Below are 27617 nucleotides of genomic sequence, written 5' to 3'. Positions count from 1 at the left end.
TTAAAAACGATCCATTTAGCGACGACACCATTAAATCAGGAGAAAATCTTAAACAGCTTGTAAATGACAAAAACAGAAAGTGGCACAATCTCATTAAAAATTCTGATACGACTAAAAATAGCAAGAAAGCCTGGCACCTAATAAAAAAGCCAAGTGGAAATCCAATTGTACAAAGAACTTGTATAAATGTCACTGCTAATCAGATAGCCACGGAGTTACTTAAAAATGGAAAACACAGAAGGAAAATCAAGAGAGAAAAAATCATAAAAGACAAAAACAACGAATGCCATATCTTTCACCATGACTTTAAATAGATTAACTCATCACCAGCCTGAAAGAAATGAAGAATGGGAAAGCGGCTGGGTATGACGAAATTGCAATAGAACTAGAATTATATACTTTAACTATTAAATATATGTCTATATACAGGATGGCCCACCACTCACTGACAACTTAAATAACTTTTGATCCAGTTAATATTTTTAGCTGATTTTTTTTTTAAATATTAGTTAGACGTTAGGTCTATAGCTATATCTCAATAATTAATTTTTTTACATTTTATTAAAAATATTAATTATTTTTAAATTTTAAATAAAAAGTAAAAAAAAAAACTAAGATAGCTATTTTGTAGAGTAGAATTTAAGAAAAATTTTAGTAAAAAAATATCTTATTAATATTCAGTAGTAAATATTCTGTAGCGTTTTGAAGTTTGTGAAAATTTGAATTTTCATGTACTATTTTACGGTATTAAACATTGAAATACGTATTGAGAAAAGGACAGAAGAAAACGCTATCTTTTCATGATTACTGTGTATACATATGATGATAGTGTGTATACATTACAAACTTGGCATAAATACCATGATAAGAAATTAGATAAGGCAATTATTACTTATCACTCTCATTCAAAAGTATATTGAAAAGATAGCGTTTTCTTCTGTCCTTTTCTCAATACGTATTTCAATGTTTAATACCGTAAAATAGTACATGAAAATTCAAATTTTCACAAACTTCAAAACGCTACAGAATATTTACTACTGAATATTAATAAGATATTTTTTAACTAAAATTTTTCTTAAATTCTACTCTACAAAATAGCTATCTTAGATTTTTTTTTTACTTTTTATTTAAAATTTAAAAATAATTAATATTTTTAATAAAATGTAAAAAAATTAATTATTGAGATATAGCTACAGACCTAACGTCTAACTAATATTTAAAAAAAAAATCAGCTAAAAATATTAACTGGATCAAAAGTTATTTAAGTTGTCAGTGAGTGGTGGGCCACTCTGTATATATGTAAATATACAATCTAGCAATCACGGCTCAAGATACAACCTTCGATAATGTGGAAAAAAATATGTTGCTTCCACCTACGAAACTGCGTTGCCAAGAAATGTCTTAATATAGAATGGTTAGGAAAAATATTGCAGAACACTGACTACCCCGTGTACCTAGGCGTTACCCTAGATAGGACCTTGACATTTAAGGAGAACTATTTCAAAACTAAAATGAAAGTACAAGCAACAAATAACTCGCTGAAAACTCGCTGGATCCAATGGGGAGCTCGGCTTTACACCATGCGTACAACCGGTATAGCACTATGTTTCTCAACTGAAGAATATGCGTGTTCAGTATGGAGCCAATCCAAACACGCCAAACATGTATTTATAACTTTGAATGATAATTGCAGAATCATAACGGGATGTCTTAGGCCTACACCTACATATAAGTTATACCTTCTAGCAGTCTTAGCTCCACCTGAAATTAGAACACAAGTAACCACTGATATAGAAAAAACCTAACAGATAAAGGATGAAAGACATCCTATGTTTGGACATGAAAACGCGAGCACAAGTCTTAAATCCCGAAAAATGTTCATACAAACAGCAAAAGAACTACTTGAACCCACACAAAACGTTAGACTGCAAAGGTGGCAAAATGAGCTACAACCGGAAGAACTGATTCAGACTACACAACAACTTCTGTTAGGTGGACATCTTCCATGTTTACTATGGAAAACTCTTAACAGAATGAGCCGGGTTGGCGAGGACTAAAGCTAACATGGTAAAATAGGGGATTAGTGGAGAAGATCACACATGCAAATGTGGAGAACGACAGACTGATAAACACCTTTTGTCATGCACCATGAGTCCAGCACAATGTAACAAAGAAGATCTGATTTTGACAAACAAAAATGCTCTAGAAAAATACTGCTTATTGTTCGCAACACAACATATAGAATGTTCCGAAAAATGTGAATTTATTAGACATACCAAATTGATTGATTGATTTATTTGTTTATTTTAGCTTCGATGCAAAGCTGGGAAAGTATTAATTTTACTATGATGTATTTTTTTTTTGTTTCTGTTACAAATTTTTCTCAGATCTCACAGAACGATTTCTTTCAACGATACGTCAAAAGATCACAAATCGTATATAGTCAAAGACTTTACACTCAAAAATTGAAATAATTTCCCGTAAATGAGAGAAATATCCAAAAATTACAATTTTAAAAATCGCTATTTTTCGACAGTTTATTCAATTTTTTTTTTTTTAAAACTGCTATAACTTTTTTAAAAATAATCAAATCAATATAATTATTTTTTTTATAGATGCATGATTTTTTACCTACCATTTAATGTATTTTTTTTTATAAATTGGACCCTTAATCTGCTCACAAAAAGGGATTCAAAATGACAACTTTTTTACAAAAAATTAACTTTTTCTACTTAATTTTTTAAAGTGTTACGGAAATACTGACACTTTTATATATATCTTAAATTAAAGTTAATATAATGTACTCTAATATGAAAAAAAAAAAAATTCAGTCTTCATTTTGTCTTCACAGTGAAAATGGCTACCGTATGCTATTTGTGTTAACATTCTCGATTTTATATTTTACATTTTTAACTTTAAAATGTTAAATCAATTTGAAAAATGTATGGGTCAATACAATATTTTTATGAGAAAAATATTTATATACATCTTTAATTCAACATACTCGTTTTTTAAATCGGACCATTACCCTATATACAGAGGGGGTTCAAAACTTAAAAGAGCATATAGAAAGTAGAACTTTTTCAACTTAATTTTTGAGAGTGTTCCGGAAATACTGACATTTTTATATATATCCTAAATTAAAGCTTATGTAATAAACTGTAATATTAAAAAAAAAATGTTGTACTTTATTTTGTCCTTATGGTGAAAATAGCTATCAAATTCAAAAATATGCTATTTTGTGTTAAAATTCTTGGTTTTGTATTTTATTTTATTGTAAAGGGATTACACTAATTTTCAAAAATATATCAATCTAATTGACATAGTATAAAAAGTTAAACATATTTAATTTTTTTTGTTTTTTTGAAGTCGAGAAAAATAACTTTAAAATTTTAACTAAAGTTCTATTTTTATTAAGTGAAGAATGCAACGTACAGTTTCTGAGACGGTAACAATTTCGGAAACACTTGAAACTTTCACACCTGTGACACTGAATTTTTTCTTAATTCTTTTTGAGTTAAAAAAAATGTTTAACTCATTTGATTTTTATCTCATTTAGATTCAATAACTTCAATAAATATCAAGGATTCCATTACTGTAGTCACCTCTCGTGATAAGAAATTCATATTAATATTATTTTACTATGTGGTTTTTTTTTTTGTAGCTATCATTTATTTCCTCAGCTCTCACTTGACCTATTTTTTTGACAAATTTTTTTTTTAAATTAAACACTATCTAGAGATTTGCATCGAAGCGTTTTTTATGATAGTGACTTTTAATCACGGTCTGATATCATTTATACTGGACCCAAATATGCCACGACCCCACTGTGCTGGGCTTTTTATTTTATTGATATTTATTTATTTTACTATCTAAGTATTTTACCAGTATTTTATTTTATTTTGAATTATTAATATAAATGTTAATGGCATTTTTTTATAATCGGAAACAACAAGAAGAAGATTTTATTCTCAAATTTATTTTTAAATATTTTTTAGGATCATTAGGATCTAACTGTATGTTATATTAAGATCTAAATATCAAATTCTAAGTACTTTAATTTTATTTTCCAACTAAGTAAACACTTACCAGTGTTATCAAACGTCATAGTAATATCTATATAACAAATAATATAAAATAAATCATTTGTATAAATAACTAGTGGATATAAATCAATTATATTATTATTTACTTCTCATAGCTACAAGCAAATCAATCACTAAAAAAATTAATAAATTTTATGTTTTATTTTATAAAATTGTACATGTTTGAACATAAATACATTTTTTTAAATTTCTATAGTAAACCTGCAAAATAATTAATCTTTGTAGTTAGAAATCTGCATATTAATAAACTTTTTTTTTTAGATTTTGAAAATGTTTTGGATATTCTGACATTTTTAATAAAAGTTTATATAATCGTTCGTGTGGGATACTAAATTAATAAAATGTTGAATACTCTGATAGATAAAGAAACCAAAATTACTTCTTAAGTACTTACTTGTATCTAGAGAAGCTGTATTGTTATCTAAACAAATAAATAAACATTTTATCCATGTTTTTCTAATAACTATATATTTTAGTCTTGTCACTCTAATGATAAGATAAATATTAAATAATCAGTAATTCAACATTTGAACATTACATATTTATAATTTTTAACGTTATAATTGTTTGAACGGAACGCCCGTTTATAATGTGCGGGTTAGTTAACGTTCAGTTGGGTTATTTAATTATGCCGGAGAAAGAAATAGGGTGTGGACTGTATATAAGAGGATGGTACTTACACTAAATAAAATAATAAGAATTATAAGACAAGGAGTTATATATTAAAGTAACAATATATATTCATATATATATATATATATATATATAAACTATCATAGAATTGTGGATTGAGGGGTCACTTAATTCTAAAATGGCCAAAAAGGCATCTCTGAACAAAATAGGTTAAATATAATATAATAATTACAAACAAATAAAAACTTAACTGTGTAACGTACAATAGATGAATGATGACTGATGACGGAGAAAAATGAACAGTTGGAGTACTTTACATTAAGATGTTGAAGATTACAAGGGTAGTCGATACAAATGGAGGCACTTGTTATGTACACGAAGGGCGCACAATGGCATAGACTGGTATAGCAGTTCTATACCCACGACGAATCACCAGGATGGTTAATCCATTAAAACGACTATGAGCTAGGTGCACCATAGAACCATGTAGCAAGGGCTAACAATGGTGGCGAGAACGCAAAATTCACAAAAAGGACCGATATAGTTCGGCGAGACACAATAATCACGTACGTGAGTATCCAACGTAGTGACGAATACCTCGCACAACCGGTCACAACAAAATCTAAGAAAAACGCCCTCTTGTGATGCGTATCAAACAATAGTTATTATTTCAAACAATATTTCTTGTCAAAACATAATAGAAAAACAAAAAATATCATATTTCTTTCATAACGTAAAAAAATATTGTTTTACATTATAATAACGTTTATATTTAAACATTTTATGTAGAAAAAAGCAACTTCTAGTGCTTTCTTTGAACTCTCTATAATAATAAGTTAAATGAAAAAATCTAATAAGATTATTTTAATAAAGAAATGTTGTATGTCTAAATGTTAAAAATCTCAATTTTAAATTTATATTAAACTAAAAATTTAACTACAAATAATATTCAAAGTTAATGTGTAAGTCTTATGCTAAAAATAAATAGTTTTAAATTTTATTATTATATTTCAAAAAAATTATTAATATACCTTCTTGAACGTCAAGATTATCGTATACTTGATTGCATAAAGGACAACGGTAGCTTCTCTTATTTATTTTCCAAGTATCTATACATCCTTTGCAAAATTTGTGTGAACATTCTCCTATAGATGTATCTGGATTTTTGTCATAACAGACAGAGCATAACTCTATAAGAAAAATTTAATAAATTATTTGACATAATAAAACATTTTTCTATGCAAAATTTGTAAAATGGTAAATATTATTTAGGAATTTTAACACTGACGACACAATGTTTCATTTATACAAAAATATTACCTTGATTATAATAAATTCCAAATTAATTTTTAATAGAATAAAAAGTTGATTTATTTTTAACTTACGTTTTTCATTATGGTCTTCGCCTTGAATAGCACATGCTTTCAAAATATATGAAAATATTATATATTATATATAATATATAGCAATGATAGGCATTAACTAGTTAAAAAATTATGCTTTTTTAAATTTTCAACCTAAATAGTTAATTATTTTTCTAATAAACTTTTTACTTAACTAATTCAATTTTCCATTAAAAATCTTAGCTTTTTTCAGTTATTAAATAAAATAACAGTTAAGCTAAATTCAAAATTTCATAAAAAAATATATCTTTAAACGCTGAGGACGTGTTATAATTTAAAAAAAAATCGAATTTTTCCCTATCCCAAATATTATATTAATACAAAAATAATTATAATATTCTACATTTTTTCAAAAATATTGAGTTTTAGCTTACATTCTTCATTTTGATTTTTGACTGTGATACCATCAGCTTTAATAACACACAACAAAAAAAAATATATATATACATTTATACCTTTATCACTAAATAGACCCATTTAAAATAAAATAAATTCCGGAAAAACTACATTTTATCCTTTCTTAAATGTGTTCAATTAAAAAAAAAATTATACAGTGGGTTAGCGACACAGTAGGGATGTGGGATAGTTGGAACTAGTACAGATGATTTTAATCACTGTCATAAGAAATGCTTCAATGCAAACTCTATTGACAGTGTTAAGTTTTAAAAAATTGGTGGATTATACCAAAAGCAAAATTAATCCCTATTTCCTTTATTATTTCTGATTAGTAGTTTTTTTATTTGGAAGTAAAATATATTATTAAATATAGAGTCAAAAATTTACTTTTCTAAATCCATTTGTTGCAAATAGATTTTTTTCCATCGCCACTAATTTTTGATATTATTAATAATTAATTAAAAATATAGATTAACATATAAGAAATGAAAATAAATTCTTTGACACACCTATGTTCATAATTATAATACAAAATCTATATACGAATAAAAAAAATTTTAGTGTTTAAATCTAAAGATTTTAAATAAATTATCAACATTTATATTAACATTCTGAGACATATCAACTAAATGCAGCAAAATTATTACATGGATTCATTATAATAAGTTGTCAATTAATTCCAAATAAATATTTATAATATTAAGATTGAACTTACGTTCTTCATTTTGGCCATCGTTTTGAATACTATATGCTTATAAAATACATAAATAAATTTATACATATAAATTTTATACAGTGAGATTAAAAAGTTAATTTTTTTTTTTTAATTTTCAGCTTAACTAATTAATTAGTTTTCTAATTAAATTTTTAACTTAATAAATTTAATTTTTCGTTAAAATAACTTAACTTTTTTCAGTTATTAGTTAAAATAACAGCTAAGCTAAATTCAAAATTTCATAAAAAATGTATGTTTATACGATGTGTATGCGAATTAATTTTAAAAAATCAGATTATACCATATGCTAAATAATATATTTATATAAAAATAATTATAATTTTTAAAATTTTTAAATTGATTTTTTTTTTAATAATTATTTCTAAAAATAGAACCAAAACAAAAATGTATAATAAGAATAAAAAAAAAGTTATGACAATTTTTAGAAAAATAATCTTTAAAGGCTGAGGACGTGTTATAATTAAAAAAAAAAAATCGAATTTTTTCCTATCCCAAATATTATATTTATATTAAATTAATTATAATTTTCTAATTTTTTTTAAAAATATTTAGTTTTAACTTACGTTCTTCATTTTGGTTTTCAACTGGGATATCATCAGCTTTAAAAACACAAAAATAATATATAAATATATATTTATACCTTGTTTACTATATAGACCCAAGTAAAATAAAATAAATTCCGGAAAAACTAAATTTTATCCTCTTATTTTAAATGTAATTAAGGGGAGACTAGTGATGGCTACCATGATATTCATGGATGTTATTGAATCTAAAATTTAGATTTAATGAGATAAAAATCAAATAAGTTAGAACATTTTTTTCTAACTCAAAAACCTGTGTAAGGTATTTAAAATAAAATAAAATACAAAACTAAGTATTATAACGCAGAATAGAAAATAAATTCTTTGATGCGCCTATGATAATAATAATTATAATACAAAATCAAAATATGTGTTAGATATGAAGTTATAAGAGGGCGTTTTGTTATGACTGATAACGCCACTCGCACTACTACCACCGGTTGTGCGAGAGATCCATTATCTTGTATGGTTACGTACACGATCGTTGTACATCGAGTTACTGTTGATTTTGCTTGGTTCAATTTTCATGCCAACGACTTCATTCACATTCAATTCATATCAATCAGTCATCATAATTAGTATCGATAAATAGTTATTAATTATATTGTTTTGTGTTATTTTAATCTTATTATTTGATTTATTTGAAGCATTGTAGCATTAGTATTAAGGGCCTCCTACCCACATCGATTTATATATAATATTTTGGTTTATATTTTCAATACAGTTAATTGTTTTATATTCTTTTAATACATTTTTATTCATTTTATACAGTCAACTCCCTACTTCTTTCTCCTGCATGATTTAGAGACTCGAGAAACGAATGTTGACTAACCCACACATCATTACTGTTCAAACAGTATGATTAAAAAATTTAAGTGCTTAAATCTAAAGATTTTAAATAAATTATCATCATTTATGTTATCACTCTGAGAAAATATCGACAAAATGCAGCAAAAATATCACATTGATTCATTATAATATGTTTTCAATTAATTCCAAATAAATATTTATAATATTAAACTTGAACTTAGGTTCTTCATTTTGGCAATTGCCTTGAATACCATATGCTTTTAAAATACATAAATAAATATATACATATAAATTATATACAGAATGATTTTTTTTATTATAATCATTAAAAATTCAAATGACGTTTACTATTAAATTAAAAACTCAAATATTTAAATTTATTCAAAATATGTGTTCTCATTTAGAAAAACAAAGTTGACACCCTTGCATGGTATAACAGATGAACTTATATGTATTACATAGTTTATAATTCATTAATAATTAATAACTAAAGATAACCAAAAAAAAAAAAATGTTAAAATTATATTTATTCTGTAAGTAATTGAGTGAGTTATGATAAAAAAATCACTTTGTATGATATATGGACATAAATTTACTATATATGTGTCCAAATATTACATTATATATAGAGTGTTCTGTATAATAATATATACTATCCTATTGTTCAAATATGATTAATATTATACTAAGACACTAATTTTCTCAGAAAATATTGAAAATTTAAATTTATTGTAAAAGAAAAAAACTAATAAGTTCATAAAACTCTACAACAATATGTAGTAGAAAAAATAATTTTTTTCATTCCTGGAGGAATAAAAATCCTTAACTATTATTTTCTTAAACGAGAAAATTTATTTTTAACTTTATATTATGATACGACAGTGCATCTGTAACCATGTTCTTTTTTATTTTTTCTATTAAAAGCTCCAACTGTCATGTGAAATAAATATGATAAAAATATCATAAAAATGAAATAAATGTGATTTTTACATGATCTTGAGGACATTTTTTTTTCTTTTGACTTCACTTACAGTGGAGTGCAATCATCAAGGCCTCTACATTTGATGAGCATTATTTTAAATGGTTTAATTAGTTCAACTCTCATATAAAAACAGCATTACGAAAAAAAGCCCGGAATATCGGCCACCCAGCTTCTCTTTATTGTATCGGTTTAGATAAGCATAACAATAAAAATGTTATATCGAACTAGTAATAAAAATTCAAAACTACTAGTTAGCGGTGAAATTGATGCTAAACACCCAAGCTTTTGATGAAAAACAACTCACGAGGTAATAATCTTCTTGGACTTATTTTCTGAGCACACTATAAAATACTCTCTCCTCCAGATTTCACCTACTGGCCGACTTCAACATCAAAACGTCCTGACATCCTTGAAATTTTAGTCACAAAAATTTAAATTAACATCTTTTACCAAATTAAAAACTTTAATTACTTGTTCTCAGACCACTCCTCTGTTACACTGACAATTAACGCATCGGCTCCTATTAGATCTAGTAATCTTCCACTGACAAATAAAACAACAAATTGGGAATAATTTCAAAAAATACTGATAACACTTATTTAAATAGTTAACTAAAATCTTCTCAAAATATAGCCTGCTTTCCTTCTTTTCTGAAGTACTTGAAAAATTATTGCTTAGGAGAATAAATTCTATAATAATTCAATAAAATACTATACCTGACGCACAATTTGGTTTTCGTAGCAGACACTTAACTATTCAACAAATTAACCACTTAACTAACACTATTGCAACTTCACTAGAAAAATAACAGTACTGTTCTGCCGCCCTACTGGATGTTGCTCTAATTTACAACCGAGTTTGGCATGACAGTTTTCTTTTTAAATTAAAACTACTCTTACCACCTTCATACTACTTATTTTTTAAACCTCATTTTATAAAATGTCATTTTTCAATTCGCTAACGGTCAGCTCTTTCAATGAAATCTGATATAAAGGCAGGAGTACCACAAAATGATATATCTGCTCCCCTGTAATTATGTACATACGTACATGATTATGTCGATGAAAAAGCTATTTCATTTCTGTTAATAAAAATTCTCAGATAGCTCCAGATAATTTACAATGTCATCTTAATGACATTCAACCCTGGTATTATGACTAGAGACTTAAAATAAATAAATAAATCTTGTCACATTAATTTTATACTTAGAAAAGGGCTTCATCCACAAGTTTACTTAAATAATATTTAAATACCAATCTCAACTACTACAAAATAGCTTAGTATACACCTTGACCAAAAACTTAACTGGTCATATAAACTCTACTAAAATCAAACATAACAAACACTTTTTTATAATCAAACGTTTTCTATTGTGTAAATCAAAACTTTAACTTTATAAGAAATGCTACTTTACTGTTTATGGATATATGGAATTCAAATGTGAGGATCAGCAAAAAAAAACGAACTTAAATAAAATTAAAATTATGTAGAATAAGATACTTCGACTAGTAATAAATGCGCCACCTTACGTTTCAAATTATTTCTTATATTCAGACTTACAACTAAATGCAGTATTGTTAGGTTCCAAGGAACACTACACTCGATACCACCATTCCCTTCTTAATCATCCTAATTCTTTAGTAAAGGATACTTAACCCACAATGCCTAGCAATCCTCCCAAAAGACTAAAAAGGAAGTGTTGGAGAGATCTTATCTTTTATACTTATTGTACTAATATTGTATAAATTGTATAATTCAAATAAAGAAAAAAATGATGATAGAAAAAAAATTACAAACAATTTTATTATCTTGATTAACCGTTTGTCTGTTACAACTTGTTAAAGTGAAATGATTTTAGACTGAATTTCTATTTTTATTTTTTTGTTTTCAATACGGAAGTCATTATTTTTATATGGTTTAACGTAAACTAATTTTCATTAACCAAGTTATGACACATAAGATAGTAATAAAAATGTATGATATACTAAATGAGAGATAATAAAAATAGATTCAAATCTGGTATTAACTATACTCAATGGTAGGTATTGACTGTTATGCGACAGTGAAAAAATATACCTTCTTATGACGGTGAAGGTACACAAGGGTATCTACAATATATTTATCTGTACTTTTCCCGTAAATTATTTCACTATCGTTAGTTTATCAGTCTTATATCTTATTATATAGGTTGTTCAGTTAATAAGGAAATAGTTTTCAATTGTTCTCGTTGCTTGTAACGATTTACTTGTTTTTTACGTACTGAACACTCTGAATTTAAGTCGAATTATCATTAGACATAATTTTAATAATATCAAACATTTTAAAATTATACAATTACGGTTTATATGTCGGTCATTTTAGTTTTTGATATTGACGTGAACACAGTATTTACATTAATTCAAAAGTGCGTAGTGTTATTAGTGTATTTATTGTATTTAATATATAATTTAGATAAATGCTAAATGTGGCTAATGGTCAGACTAACAACTAACATCGTAATGAAAGACTTAGGAGATCTAGGTAAGTATAAACAACATTTTGAAACATATAATAGTCAAATAATCGTTTTAGAAATTATAATTGTTATTATATGTTATTAATAACAAAATTATCATTTTATTAGAAAAATAAATTAAATAATAAAATAAGTGATGTATAGGGAAATCAGATTCTGAAGGTGAACATTTGTTCAAATGAAAGCAACGAAAATAAATCCATATATATCAAGTCTAGAGCCGGCAATGATGATGGTACTCAGTGGTATGATGCACCATATCCTCAAGCTCAAACAATTTCTCGTTACATCTTGCATCAAAAACCTGGACTATCAAATTATACTTCATTATTTACAGTAATAGGGTGGCCCACCACTCACTGACAACTTAAATAACTTTTGATCCAGTTAATATTTTTAGCTGATTTTTTTTTTAAATATTAGTTAGACGTTAGGTCTATAGCTATCCCGCAGGGGTATCCGCAAGGATTACGGGCCTAACAACTCCGCGGACCCTAGTTATTTCAGTGGGGGTGGCAACACGTACCACTGCTCTTAGCCGGTCATGACTTTGGTTAGTTGGGATCGGTAGGCCTGGGCATACCTGCTTGCTAACAGCGAATACGCCCCCCTAACCCAGCCATACCAAGTGAAAGGGTTGCTAACTTGTCACAGGGTAGTTAGCCCAAAGGTATAGTGACCATTGGGATCCTCTATGGCACCTGGCGCACCATAGAGTATACAGCCTTATCACAGTATCGAGCTCTGCTGTGACGGACCTTTATTTCTCGACTTCTCGTGGGAACTATATGGACAAAAACATAGAAAAACCACAAAACAACGAACTTGTGACGATCAGGGATCCTACGGACAACCTGTCGGAACAAGATCGTGAACTGGCGACTCTTCGTAGAAGAATCGCCGAACTTGAAGGTCTCAATGTCAACAACAGGATACTTGGTGAACCGTCTACTAGCAAAGAGACAGCAACGTCAGAAAATGTAGAACAGGAATGGCAAGATCAACTGGGAGCAGTAGCTGACAAAATCGAAGGTCTAAAACTTAGACCTGAGAAATTAAGCGGCAGTCAGAGGCGCAAGCTGAAGAGAAGCCGAGCAAACATGGAGGGGCAGAAGAACCTACCAAAGGAGGGAGACAAGGGAACCGATGACTTGAAAAAGTCAAAGGGAACCGAAGCTCAAAAACCTGAGGACAAGGGGCAAGAACCTCCATGTAAGAAAACTCATTGGGTACCGACCTACAGGGACGTGGTAACCGATGATAAAAAGTGGCTCTGGTCCTCGCAGGCTACCCCACTAACAAGTTAGAGAGCAGGGGCTACTCATTGAGTCTTGTGTTGGAGACTTGATACTGTCGGGTACTGATGGAACCGACGTACCAAGGTTTGAAGACACCAGACTCACTGATGGAGCACTTGTGATCAGTGCAGCCCAAGAGAGCTCTCTTAAGTGGCTCACTGACCATGTCAACTTGATAAAACCTTGGGACGGTGCAGAACTCCATTTGGAAGCCTACAACCCGATCAAGTATAAACGGATGGTCACTCACATACCAGGGCTGCCAAAAGATTCCAAGAAGATCATGGAAATTTTGGCAAAACAAAACCCAGGGCTGAACACGGCGATCTGGAAAGTCCACCATGAGACAGAGGTTGGCCCGAAAGGACAAACTCTGTTTCTAAGTGTGGACGAAAACAGCATGGTCAAACTGGAGGAACTGAAGCGCAGTCCATATTTTGGAATGGGCAGAGTTTGCTTCACAGATTATGTTGCCAAGCAGCCACCAGCCCGGAAGGATGTGAAAAAATCCACACCTCAAAAATCTGGGAAGAGGAAGGCTGAGGAATCACCAGTGCCACTCGGGAAAGGAGGTAAGGCACAGGTAAGGGGCAAACGGACACACTTTACTCCTGCCTCGAAAGGGAAGGGAGGAAGTGTGTTACGTAAGGGAAAGGGACCCAGGAAACCGCCACCCTCAATAACGGTCACAGCTGAGGGGAACCTCTCCACAGATCCAAAAGGAAATGTGGAGAGCGGAACCAAGGCACGGTCGCCACCTGGGGACGGCGGTGGGACACCACCCACAGGGGGGGCTGTGTGACACAGGGATGTTTCAGACACCTGTATCACACCCAGCACAGCGTGCTTTCTTAAGCGTCAACATCAGTTTATCTGAATGGCTGACAATAGAATTCAATTCACTCAAATAAACCTGCATCACAGTAAAGGGGCCAGTAGTGTATAACTAACGACCCTAACTGAGAGGCATACAACACCCTTATTCAGGAACCATGGATAAATGGGGACCAGATTAAGGGGCTAAATCTTAGGGATTTTAAACTGTTTCATAAATAAGCAGATAAACCAAGAACTTGCATTTTGGTTAATAATAAAGTTAAAGCCAGCCTGATACTTAATCTATCAAGTGCAGACTTGACTATTATTAGAGTAACACTAAATGATGGTAAAAATATCATAGTAGCTTCAGGATACTTACCATATGAGGTCACAGACCCAGGTAGGGACCTAACTATGTTCTTTAATTATTGCAAAAATGAAAAATTAGAACTAATCCTAGGTATGGATGCTAATGCACACCACACTATTTGGGGGAGCAGTAACATCAACCAAAGAGGAGAGGTTATAATGGATCTATTGCTGACTACAGACCTAAGTATACTGAACAGAGGTAGTGAACCTACTTTTGTTATCAGGAACAGGCAGGAAGTCATTGATCTAACAGTTTGTTCAAAAGGGTTACTTCAAAAGATAAAAGGGTGGAAAGTGTCCTCCGAACCTTCTCTTTCTGATCATAGGCACTTACGATTCACTTTGGAAATTAACAAAGTTGAGACGGAGTACTATAGGAACCCGNAGCAAAGTTGAGGCGGAGTACTATAGGAATCCGAAAAGAACAAACTGGGATAAATACAGGGCAGATCTCTCTCATGACCTGATTAACCTACAGTTTAGATTGGGGTCGAGACAGAGTACTGAAAGGGCTGTAAATATGCTACAGGACTCCATTGTCTCAGCTTACAAAGAAAACTGTCCTTTAATAGAAAGGAAAGGTACAGGGCAGGGTGTAGCTTGGTGGAATGCTAACCTGTCTAAATTAAGAAAGAGTTCACGTAAGCTCTTAAATAAAGCAATGAAATCAGGTTTGGAACAACACTGGGAATCCTATAAGGACGCCCAAAGGAACTACAAATCTGCATTGAAAAAGTCCAAAAGAGAAAGCTGGAAGAAGTTCTGTGGGGATATACAACAACTCCCTATAGCAACTAGACTTCTGCGATCACTAAGGAATGGACCAAACAAAACTGTCGAGGCAATACTACTGCCAGACGGAATGTTCACCAATAATGATAATGAAACATTATCACATTTGATGAACACACATTTTCCTGACTCTACAATTAACAACAGAGAACAGGAACATGATGCACAGGACAAACGTGTGACCTGTGCTGATTGGAGACTAACCAGGAAAGTGATAACCCCAAGTGGAATAAGATGGGCAATAAAAGCCTTTGGCAGTTTTAAAGCTGCAGGCTGTGACGAAATTTTTCCTGCACTTCTGCAAGAAGGGTTAGAGATAATCGTCTCCCATCTCTGCAAAATATTTAGGGCACGCCTTGCCTATGATTATCAACCAGAAAGCTGGCGTAAGGTTAGGGTAGCGTTTATACCCAAACCTAACCGCACTAACTATTATGAAGCAAAATCCTACAGACCAATAAGTCTTACTTCTTTTCTTCTTAAGACTATGGAGAAACTTATTGATAGGTACATCAAGGAGGGGCCTCTTAAGGAGAACCCTTTACATGAAAACCAACATGCGTATCAAACGGGGAAATCTACTGATACAGCTCTACACTGCTTAACTACTAAGATAGGGAAAGCTGTAGAGAATAAAATGTATGCAGTAGGTATATTCCTGGACATCGAAGGGGCTTTTGACAATACTGCTTTCGATGCTATGTATGAATCTGCACAACAGCATGGAATAGAACCACTTATTATTAAGTGGATAGAATCCATGCTTAAGGAACGCTCCATTTTGGGACAGCTCAATGAGACCAAAGTAATCAAGAGTGTCAAACAGGGATGCCCACAAGGCGGGGTTCTATCCCCCTTGCTATGGTGTCTAGTATTGGACTCGCTTATTAGAGAGTTAAACAAATATTGTTATACACAAGCCTATGCGGATGACTTGGTTATAGCAGTGGTGGGTAAATTCCCAGACACTATTATTGACTTAGCACAACAGAGACTTAACACTATACAGATATGGTGTAGTAAGTACGGTCTATCTGTTAATCCAAATAAAGCAGAGGTTGTTATGTTCACTAGAAAGAGAATAGAACCAAACAACCTGGACACTCTTACTCTGAATGGACAAGAAATTAGCTTAAAATCAGAAGTAAATTACTTAGGTATTATCTTGGATAGTAAGCTAAAATGGAAATCACATGTTGAGTCAAGAATCAAAAAAGCAATGAACACATTGTGGACTTGCAGCAGAGCCTTGGGAAAGACATGGGGTCTTAAACCAAGAGTTATGTATTGGTTGTACACGTCAGTGATTAAACCTATGATATTGTACGGTGCCCTGGTCTGGTGGACCAGAACAGCACTCATTACAGCTAGGAAAGAACTTAGTCGCATACAGAGAATGGCTGCTATTGCCATCACTGGAGCATTAAGAACTACACCAACGGTCNCTGGAGCATTAAAAACTACACCAACATTCGCATTAGAGGCACTAATTGGATTGCCTTCTCTGCATCTAGAGGTGAAAGCTCACGCCAAAGCTACAGCACTAAGATTCCACAACTTAGGTATGTAGACTTTGGAGAGTAATACAACAGAACATGGTAAAATACTAAAAGAGATAGACAAGAGCTTTTTAGAATACCCCTTGGACTATATCAAACCGGTTCTTAAGAATAACATTCCCTACAAAGTGGAGATCACTACACGTATAGAATGGAATATTAACCACCTGACTGACAAAGGAGGATTTGTGATATATACAGATGGATCCAAAAAATCAGGAAAGGTAGGTGCTGGAATTTGGGGCTTAAAGCCACGAATAAATGTCAGTATGTCATTGGGCACAACACCCTCTGTTTTCCAAGCAGAGGTGATGGCGATACTGGTAGGGGCTCAGAACCTGCTGGTATACAAAAATAGGAAGATAACTATCTTAAGTGATAGTCAAGCGGCTTTGAAAGCACTCTGTAACGATCAGGTGAATTCAAAGCTGGTCCTCGAATGCAGGGAAACTTTAGAATCACTATCGAGGTTCAACAAAGTTACACTAGCGTGGGTACCAGGACACAACGGTGTCACTGGAAATGAGAATAATGACTATCTAGCCAGGAAAGGAGCAGAGAACACCTATGTTGGACCAGAACCAGTGGTAGGGCTCACTGAGCAATCGCTCAAAGCGTTACCCAAGAATTGGTGCAGAGAACAACACAGGAAAATCTGGAAGTACTTGGTAGTACCTAGACAATCTAAAATGTTTATCAAGACCCCTGGTTTATTGCTGGGTGATCTTAATAGCATGACTAGACATCAAATAAGCACCCTGACTGGTCTACTGACAGGACATGGTCACCTGCTTAAGCATCTTAACGCAATGGGGGTATCGGAATCACCATTGTGCAGGAAATGTGGAGTAGAAGAGGAAGACTCATTTCACATCATGTGCGAATGTGAGCCTTGTCCACACTAAGATCAAACTACTTGAATAAAACCATTTCCTGAAAAAGAGNAATTTTAGTAAAAAAATATCTTATTAATATTCAGTAGTAAATATTCTGTAGCGTTTTGAAGTTTGTAAAAATTTGAACTTTCATGTACTATTTTACGGTTATAAACATTGAAATACGTATTGAGAAAAGGACAGAAGAAAACACTATCTTTTCAATATACTTTTGAATGAGAGTGATAAGTAATAATTGCCTTATCTAATTTTTTATCATGGTATTTATGCCAAGTTTGTAATGTATACACACTATCATCATATGTATACACAGTAATCATGAAAAAAACGAAAGTTCAAATTTTCACAAACTTCAAAACGCTACAGAATATTTACTACTCAATATTAATAAGATATTTTTTTACTAAAATTTTTCTACATTATATTTCTACATTTGTCTATATTATACAGGATAATATATGTAGACAAAGTAGAAATATCAATTGAACGGAAATGGTTCTCTGACGTCCAATACAACAGATCATTGCTATTCCTAAAAATAGAAACCACCTATAAATAAATAGGTGGTATCTTCTGATGCTTCAGAACGTATTCAAATAATTTGAAGTTGCTTAGTATATCGAGAATTCGATCATAAGCCACGGAAAACTCGAAAAGATTGTTCAATTTAAACAAATGATGTTTGCAATAATCACTCAATAAACAAATTATTTTGGGAAACTTACATTTAACAACAAACATAAATATGTTATAATCCTTACTAAATATGTTAAATATAGAATTTTTATTCTATTAATATTTGTATCTATTTTAATGTTGAGTAAAAATAATTAACAATGCCAATTTAACTTTTTATTATATAAATAAAACCTACATTTGTATATAATATGTAGAGGTATCTAGGTACCTATTACGTCCTTATAAGGTGTATAATTAACAACGTTATTTTTAGTACAATAAATTATATATTTTCCAAATACAAAATACAAATTTCTTAAGTATACATGCTATTAATAACAACCATACATACTAAATATTTAATATGAAAATAAAATAAAAATCTGAAAAGATAACCTTTGCAATCACATAAACGTCAACTAATTTTAAAGTTAATTTTTTTTAACTTATTATTTTTCTAATAAACTTTTTAACTTAACAAATTTAATTTTCCGTTAAAATAACTTAGCTTTTGTCAGTTAATTAGTTTAAATAAAAATTAAGCTAAATTCAAAATTCTATAAAAATTGAATGTTTATATACGATATGTACGCGAATTAATTAAAAAAATCGAATTATCCCCTAAGCTAAATAACATATTTATATAAAAATAATAATAATTTTTTTAGTTTTTCAATTGATTTTTGGTTTTTAATAATTAGCTCTAAAAATAGAACCAACACAAAAATGTATAAAACAATTAAAAAAAATTATGGCAATTTTTAGAATAAAAAGTGAAAAAATTTAAAATATTGTAATTTTTTGGAAGATTTTCACCATTTACAGAGAACGAGGGAAAAATTTTCAATTTTTGAGAGTTATATCTTCGACTAAATACAATTTGTGATCTTTTGTCTTATCGTTGTATAAAATCAGATCAGTAAGAGCTGAAAAAAGTTGTAACAGACACAAAAAAAAACCTTGCACAATGGAGACATGTAGTTGGGTCCAGTATAAATTAAAGACTATTAAGACAGATTTGCATCAAAGCGTTTTTTATTTTAGTGATTTTAATCACTGTCAGATATCATCTATACTGTATCCAACTATGTCAAGTCCCCACTGTGTCGCGACCCCATTGTGCTGTGTTTTTTTAAATTAGTTAAGTAAAAAAAAAAAAGTTCAACTTACTTTTTAACTTAGAAAGTTAAATTTATAATTTAGTAACTTTAGCTGTTAATTTATCGACATTGTTCATACGTAACTTAAATAAATTTGAATTAATTATTACTATTAACTTGCCTATCTTTGACTATATTATTAATAGTAAAATGTATCGGTTTCTATGACAAACTATAATATTAAAAGATTAATTTTTAAGCCCCCTTTGCTATAGTATAGTACCTCTAGAAACAACCGAATACTACAATTATTTTATAGAAATCATTGCTTAAACTAGTTAATCTTATTTATGTGTTATATATTTGACAATATACTTTTATATCTTCATTCAATATTTTTTAATTTTATTTTAGTATTTAAGGTTTTAATATTTGAACACAATTTTATTCATATTATATATCAATATATAAGTTTGATCCAAACATAATTTTATAATTTTATAATCATTAAAAGAAAGCTCTAATATATTATTACTTCTTGATGTTAGTAAAACATTAATATTAAAAATATACGCAATGCAATATATTATAGATCATTTCATTTTTTCATTTTTTTTTTTTTTACTTCTGTAAAATATTTCTGTGTATTTATTAAATTTTCTTGGAAGTGTAATTAGTTATTTATTTTTAGTTTTATTGTATTCTTGTTTTTACTATAATAACTTTTGTATAACAAAACTATTTTTTATTGATAGACTGAGTATTAAGAGTATTTTTTTTTTTTTGTATCTTGTACTGTATTAATATCTAAAAATTGTATTATTTTGAAAGCAATAAATTTACTAGGAATTTATATAGTGTATTTTTTAAAATAACATTGAATGTAAAATGTGTAATAAAATTATAAGATAGTTTCCTAATGAATATATGATCTTATAATAAATCTATGATTTTAGTTAACAACTAATAAATGTTAAATAAATTGTGTTTTCGTTTTATGTTAGTAATATCATTTTTCAAAATAACCTGCCATTTTGTAGGAACTCGAAAGATACGTTTCCCTTAATTTGATGACAAATTTTAATTTGTCGTTCGTAACGCAAAAATATATTTAGGGCGTGTTAAAACGAAGATTTACGTCGTATAAATATAAACATTATTAATCACTTACGATTTTAGCTCATACTAGGTTACTATAAGTAAACAGAAGACCGGTATGAGTGATATAGTAAATTTAATCTCTCGTCGTAGTCAGCTAAAAGGCATTTTACGTGTTCAACACACATTTACATGTTCATGTAAATAAAGAAAACCCCGACTTTGAGGAGCTTCTAGTTTGAAGAGAGAAGGCAGAAGAGGTTTGGCAAGACTTTCAGAATGTGTAGCTAAGATTGAAATTGAAAAAGGCACTATTGATGAAAATACAAATATAAGTTCGAAGAATTTTATTTTAAATGTATATCCAAAAGCTCTAGATATATTAAACTTACCAAAGAAAAAATAAGTATCATAAGCGAAGCTTCTGAAACTTCGTAGTTAACCGAAGTTTTTAATTAAATTAATTAAATTACCGAAGTAATTTAAAAACCGAAGTTTTCGGATATTAAATTAGCACCAATAGAAATGTCTAAATTCTCTGGAATGTATCGGAATGGTCATCGTTTAAAGATTTACTTTATTTATTAATACACAACAATAATAATTTAAGCAATATACAAAAATTTCGTTATTTAAGAGGTTCATTAATCGAAGAAGCTCAGAAGGTCTTTATGTGTTTGCCAACGAATTAGAACAATTACAAAAATGAATGGATAAATCTTATTGGACGTTACAGTAATAACAAAATGCTCGTTCAAGCGCACACTAAAACTCTGTTTGAGTTAAAAAAGATAAGGGAAGAGCCATCGTCAACTGTCGAAGCTTTATTAAAATTTATACAAGAACGATTTTGTGTATGGAAGTTGTAGAATCGCCACAAGGGATAAATTATTTATCATTTTCAAAAATAAAAGATAGACAAAGAGTGTGTTAGTTCTAAAAAGGTCATCAGTATTTACAGTAACTGGATCTATTAAGTGTTACTTTTTTAAAGAAGCGAATATAATATATTGTTTTTCAAATTTCTTAAAATTGTCTGTAGCTGAGCGAGTGAAAAGAGCGGTCGAATTTAATTTATGTAAGATTTGTCTACGGCAACACGGCAATGATAAATGTACAAGTCGGTCATGTATTAAGTGTGCGGTAAGCACAATAGTTTATTACATTTTACGAAAATGGCAAAACCAGCTGATAAGTCCGTTCCGCGCCTCTTTCCTGGAGATAGTTTATTATGTACAAAGTCCCGCGTATTACCGTTGAAAACGTTAACAATATTACGGATAGAACTTCTCACTGCATTGTTTTTGGCTCGATTAATTTCCAACTACACACACAAACTTAAAATCTCAATTAATGAAAAATATTATCGAAGTGACTCACGAGTGGTATTGGCATGGATCATCTCGTTAGAAAACTTTTATTGGTCATTGAGTGTATGAAATACAAAAAACAACTAGATTCATCAGTAGCATCACATTGGAACAAGAGACAACCCGGCTGATATCGTTTCACGGGGATGCGATCCAACTAAAATGGCAAAAAATCGACTTTGGTGGTATAAACCAGATTGACTACTTAAATGTTCAAATTTTTGGCCCGTAGTAAAGCATAATATTAGTATACCATAACCAGACTTAATATTAGAAGAACGTAACCAGCACAACACGGCGTTATTATCATTTGTCGAATATGATGTTTCTTTATTTAGTAAATATTCTTCTTTAAGTAAATTATTACGGGTAGTGTCGTATAGTCACCGTAGGCGTTTATATAGTATACATTACTGTCGTAAATAAAGCATGTGAAAATATTCGACAAATCGAGATAAACGATACCGCTACGTGTATAACAAAGATTATACAGGCTAATAATCGGCACAATGAAATCAAAACTTTGGATTAACAAGAGGAAATAAGCAGCAAAACTGAACACGGTGTTGATCCGCGTAGAAGCAATATTAAATTCGCGTCCTATCATTTTAATGCCATCGGATCAAGAAGTTTTATCAGTGTTAAAGCAGGGTCATTTTTTCACGGGTAATATTTTTTCTAATTTGTTTGAACCCGATAAGACGGTACATAACATCAATATATTTACAAGATAGTGCATAGTGGCACATTTTACTCAAAAAATTTGGAAGCGATGGTGACACGATTATTTATTGTAACTTCAAGAAAAGAACAAATGGTCAGAATCATCAGGACCCAGTGTTCATATCGGTACAATTGTTTTAGTCAAGGAGGAAAATATTTCACCTTTGAAATGGCCAATCGGTAGAATAGTTGAGGTAACGATGACAAGGTCCGTGTTGTCAAGATAAAAACGGCAAATGGTGTATTCCAACGTGCAGTACGCAAAGTTTGTCCACTGCCTTTCGAGGGTAACCAACCAGATGTTTAAAGGTATCCTTTCATTTTGTTACTTTATGGTATACGAGAGTATTATGTATTATATCCGCCAAATATGTACAATTTACTAACTTGTAAAATTATTATTTATGTATGCTGATTTAAAATTGTAATTTTGTACGAAATCACCATACTGTTTAATTTATATATATACGTACCATTTTAATGCAGTCTACTACATGAAAACCATAATTATTGAGTTTATTATTAAACAAATAAGACTAGTGAGAATGAATCACCTTTCTACCGCTTAACATACACAATGCCTCATTTAGCTAAAATATCACTCGGATTTTTATAATATATTTTCATTAAATGCTAAATTAATTTCTAATAAAATAAAAATTTAATTAAGTTTTGACTTACTATCTGCATTTTGATCATCGTCATGAATACCACATGCTTTTAAAATATACATTTAAATATAGTAAGATCAGTATTTATTATAACACACATTTTTGATTACTTGTTGTCTATTACAACAACACACATGTAAAAATAAATCTTAATATAAAAATTATAGAAAATTTATGACTGTGTATGGAAACTGGAGACCTAGCGCAACGATAATTTTCAACCCCCATGCAGAAAACACCAAGACAAATGAGTCAAATTTTACGGAAATGTCTACGGTGAAATTGTTAGTATATAAAGTTCTTAATAACTTCACTTCAAGTAATATGAATACTATTCACTGAATAAAATTATGGTTTTATGAAATAAATACATAAAATTTATAATCCTAAATATTATTAACTTTTCACAACTAAATTTTGGTACTCTGAATTACGAAAACCGCATTCCATTTTCTAAAATCATACCATTACATACAATTTTTCTCCGTAAAAGAAAAATACAATAATCATAAATATAATTAACTATAATAATTAATAAATTAATTATTTAGTTTTAAATAAATTATACCATTTCTAATATTCGTATTTAAGAGAAGATAAAATTCTTTCAAAAATTTTACCTTAATGTTAGAGACCGTATTTTTATCATAAAAAATTATGTTTTATTAACCTCCACAAAAAAACTTAAAAATAAAAATGAAATTTTATTACCAACGAAAAAAAACAAACATAAGCTTAAAAAAACTGGATAATTCTGTAAAATAATGAAAGTTAATTACAATTACTATGACAATGACTAATTATAACATCACTATGTACAAACCATTTTTTTCTCTCTTTATTTGATGTTACACTTCCACAATTTTTTTGAAACAAATGTTGTACCAAAAAAATGTATTTCTTTAAAAAAGATTCTTATTGAACAAAATTTAATAAGTATATTATACAAATTGAATTATTTATACTCTACAATATAAAATATATACAGGTTCAACTATGGTTTACGACATATCTTCTTTTTATATGTTTTTTTCTCTTCTCAAAAGTTCATATTATTGTCTATAATTTTCAAAAAAAAAAAAAATTTGTTTTATTCGCTCGTTTATTTAAATTTTATAATATTATAATAGAATAATACACTGAATGTTTAGTAAGTAAGTAAACAGGTCAATTAATACAAACAATAAGAACAATTGAAACCTGCTTTCTTCCTTACTGTACACCCTATATATTTAACCAGATTAAAAATTAGAATAAATAACTATCTAAATAAGAAAATGACAGGTTATTAACAACTTTGGAAGTTAACAAAAAATAATTATAATAACAGGTAGTATGCGTACGTCGATTTATTTTTAGTTCTAGACATTTTATTCTGTACTACTCTTCCCGCCACGGTATAAAAATTCTAATTAGCTTTTTTTAATTTAATATATTATAATATATTTTAAAGAGCTGATGTTGTTATCGACTGGTTATTTTTAACACGCTTATATTAGTTTCACCTGTATGTATGTATGTATGTATGTATGTTTGTAACTCTCCAAACGCCACGCGTTATCGCATATTCCGTCGTCTAGACTAAACTGTCATAACGCATTCACCCCTCCCCACGTCACGCTTACCACACGATGGCATACTATTCCTATAAAAATTTATTTTTAGTTATCGTACCCGTACACGCGTGCTTGTCATCAATATTATATATATATAAACAAATTTTTATTTTGACTGACCAATACCGCCCGCGTCTAATGCGCCTTACGTATATATATTTATATATTCCTACCACCGTTTATACCTCAGGTATAACGTTAGTCCGACCCGCCCGCCCACAAAATACGGTTATACCTAGTGCATGATACGTTTACGTACTTAAGTCGCTTTACTTTTATATATATATATATATATATATATTCTAATTACTATTAAAATTTATATATTAACACGCTTTATTTTAATTAAGAGATATAAAGTATTCATTCCGATTACGAGGGATGATTTCCGTATCGTCATTTTTCGTCACTACCTCTATGTTCCGGGAGTGAGTAATTTACGCGCCTGTTGCTTTCCTTGGATGTGGTAGCCGTTTTTTAGACCCCTCCCCGGAATCGAACCCTGATTTCCCGTTACCCGTAACAACCATGAAATTGATAGTAACTACTATCATAACATAAAACTAAAAAGTAAAAAATAAATATAGTTTAAAAAACTAAAAAAACACGCTTTTAAAGCACATCGAACTAAAAATTATTTTTAACTTTTTAGTTCGATGTGCTTTAAAAGCGTGTTTTTTTAGTTTTTTAAACTATATTTTTTAAACATAATATGTGAAACATATATTATATGTTTCCATTAAAAAACAAAATTTGACACAATTTTAAAGATGAAAGGGGAATGATTTAAAAATTTTTTTGAAAATCATAGAATGTAAGTTATAAACTTCTAAGAATTAAAAATAATTTTTTATTTTATACTTTAAGGATATAGTTTAAACATAATTTTAACGTTAAACATCTCTACTGTAATAATAGTTTTATTCGGTTTACATATAGTAAAATAAATTAATATCAAAATATATTCAATCAATCTATCGTATAATACAAGTTAGATTATAAGTTGATGAATAAATTTTATATCTATTTTTAAATAATCAACTCGTATAGTATTTAATGCATCAAAATAACTGAAAAGAATTTTTATAATTTGAATTATAATGAACAAAAATTGCAAAAATACTGCTACGTGGAATTAATCTGATCAAAAATTATATTTACTTAATTGTTTTTATTATTTATAACGCAATAATACCAATAACGTAAATAACACAACATTATACATATTAAACCAAATTAAATAAATTATTACTATTAACATTTGTTGCCGCCTGGGCTGTTCTAAAAAATCCCAAATATGAATGGGGAACAGAACTTGGCCGTACGGCTTAAAATAGGGGCAACTATTAATCAACAAAAATTTCCTATACAATTTAGAATTTGTTAAAATACAAAATATTTTTTGTTTATCCGAAATAGGATTGGTTAACTTAATAAATATAAAGAAATAATTTAAATAACAACACTAATTTTTATTGTTGATGAATTAAATAATTAATAAATATAAATACCCATATTACTTACATTCAATTTTTAATTTTGTTTGAATACCATGAATAAAATGAACTACCATTTATAAAAGTGATATACCACCTGTAGCTTTATTGTAATAATGTTATAACCAATAAAACATAAAACAGAATACAACTATACGAATTTACAATTATAATATGAACGATATATTTTAAAACGAAAAATTGAGCAAAGTTTTTACTGATTAATACCAAAACAACAATTACTTCAAATGAAAAAAACAATATAACTTAAAAACTAAAATGTATAATATAACAACCGGTACACACTTACATTTTGAATAAAAAACCGATCGAATAACACGGTAATAAGCTGATAAGGCGTCTTAACAGGTGATAGCGCACAAGCACTACCACCTGTTACACCCAATCAGTGCAGCTCTCACACACGGCGCGAACAACATTGAAGTAATTATTTCAAAAGTATCCGTAAATAATGTTGTAATAATAATATTATAATAATAATATGTTATGAATAAATGTACAATGTTATAATGTGTGTTTTAATTTATTAAATTTCTTACTTTTTCCATAGAAATTGAAAAAAATGTATAAATTAAATGCAGTTATATAATACATTATAATATTTTTTAATATTATGTGGAAAAATTAGCCTTCAATTCGAAATTATATTAGGATCAAAATAATAAATTCTATACATGTTAATTACCTTTTCCCTTCTTATTAGTATTATAAAAAGTCATATTTAAATCTTAATAACAAATAAGTTAAAATAAAATTTTTGTTTGAATAATAGCCAGTTGATATAAATAAATCAAGTTATTATTTACCTCTGATATTTGTCAGCGATCTGTTTACTAAAATATAAAATTATGTTTAATTTTATACAGAGTGTTCAGTAAGTAAGGAAACAGGTTAATTGCTACAAACAATGATAACAATAGAAACCTGTTTCCTTACTTACAGAGCA

At 29.4% G+C, this 27617-nt stretch overlaps 1 protein-coding gene across 8 annotated transcripts in view; it reads right to left on the bottom strand.

Annotated features, from left to right (window-relative positions):
• LOC126907322 (uncharacterized) overlaps window positions 1-27114 on the bottom strand; it is a 72654-nt gene extending 45540 nt beyond the window's left edge. For 2 of the 8 annotated variants that reach the window (XM_050688518.1, XM_050688532.1), the window contains exons 1-12: window positions 26679-27098; window positions 24362-24597; window positions 24250-24292; window positions 23549-23584; window positions 7838-7873; window positions 7254-7289; window positions 6517-6552; window positions 6125-6160; window positions 5771-5929; window positions 4501-4527; window positions 4193-4219; window positions 4090-4116 (exon numbers count right to left, since the gene is read on the bottom strand). In XM_050688518.1, the coding sequence (XP_050544475.1) occupies window positions 4090-4116; window positions 4193-4219; window positions 4501-4527; window positions 5771-5929; window positions 6125-6160; window positions 6517-6552; window positions 7254-7289; window positions 7838-7873; window positions 23549-23584; window positions 24250-24292; window positions 24362-24364 (466 nt within the window). In that variant the 5' untranslated portion in view covers window positions 24365-24597; window positions 26679-27098. Of the gene's footprint in view, window positions 1-4089; window positions 4117-4192; window positions 4220-4500; window positions 4528-5770; window positions 5930-6124; window positions 6161-6516; window positions 6553-7253; window positions 7290-7837; window positions 7874-23548; window positions 23585-24249; window positions 24293-24361; window positions 24598-26678 lie in introns of all 8 variants that reach the window. The other 6 variants (XM_050688524.1, XM_050688567.1, XM_050688549.1 and 3 more) reach the window with 6 other exon arrangements.
• Window positions 27115-27617: the final 503 nt, after the last annotated feature.

This window comes from Daktulosphaira vitifoliae, unplaced genomic scaffold (genome assembly GCF_025091365.1).
Source record: "Daktulosphaira vitifoliae isolate Bord-2020 unplaced genomic scaffold, ASM2509136v1 Scaffold_1, whole genome shotgun sequence".
Lineage (NCBI taxonomy): Eukaryota > Metazoa > Arthropoda > Insecta > Hemiptera > Phylloxeridae > Daktulosphaira > Daktulosphaira vitifoliae.
The sequence above is the reverse complement of the archived record's forward strand: the minus strand, read 5'-3'. Positions and strand labels throughout refer to the sequence as shown.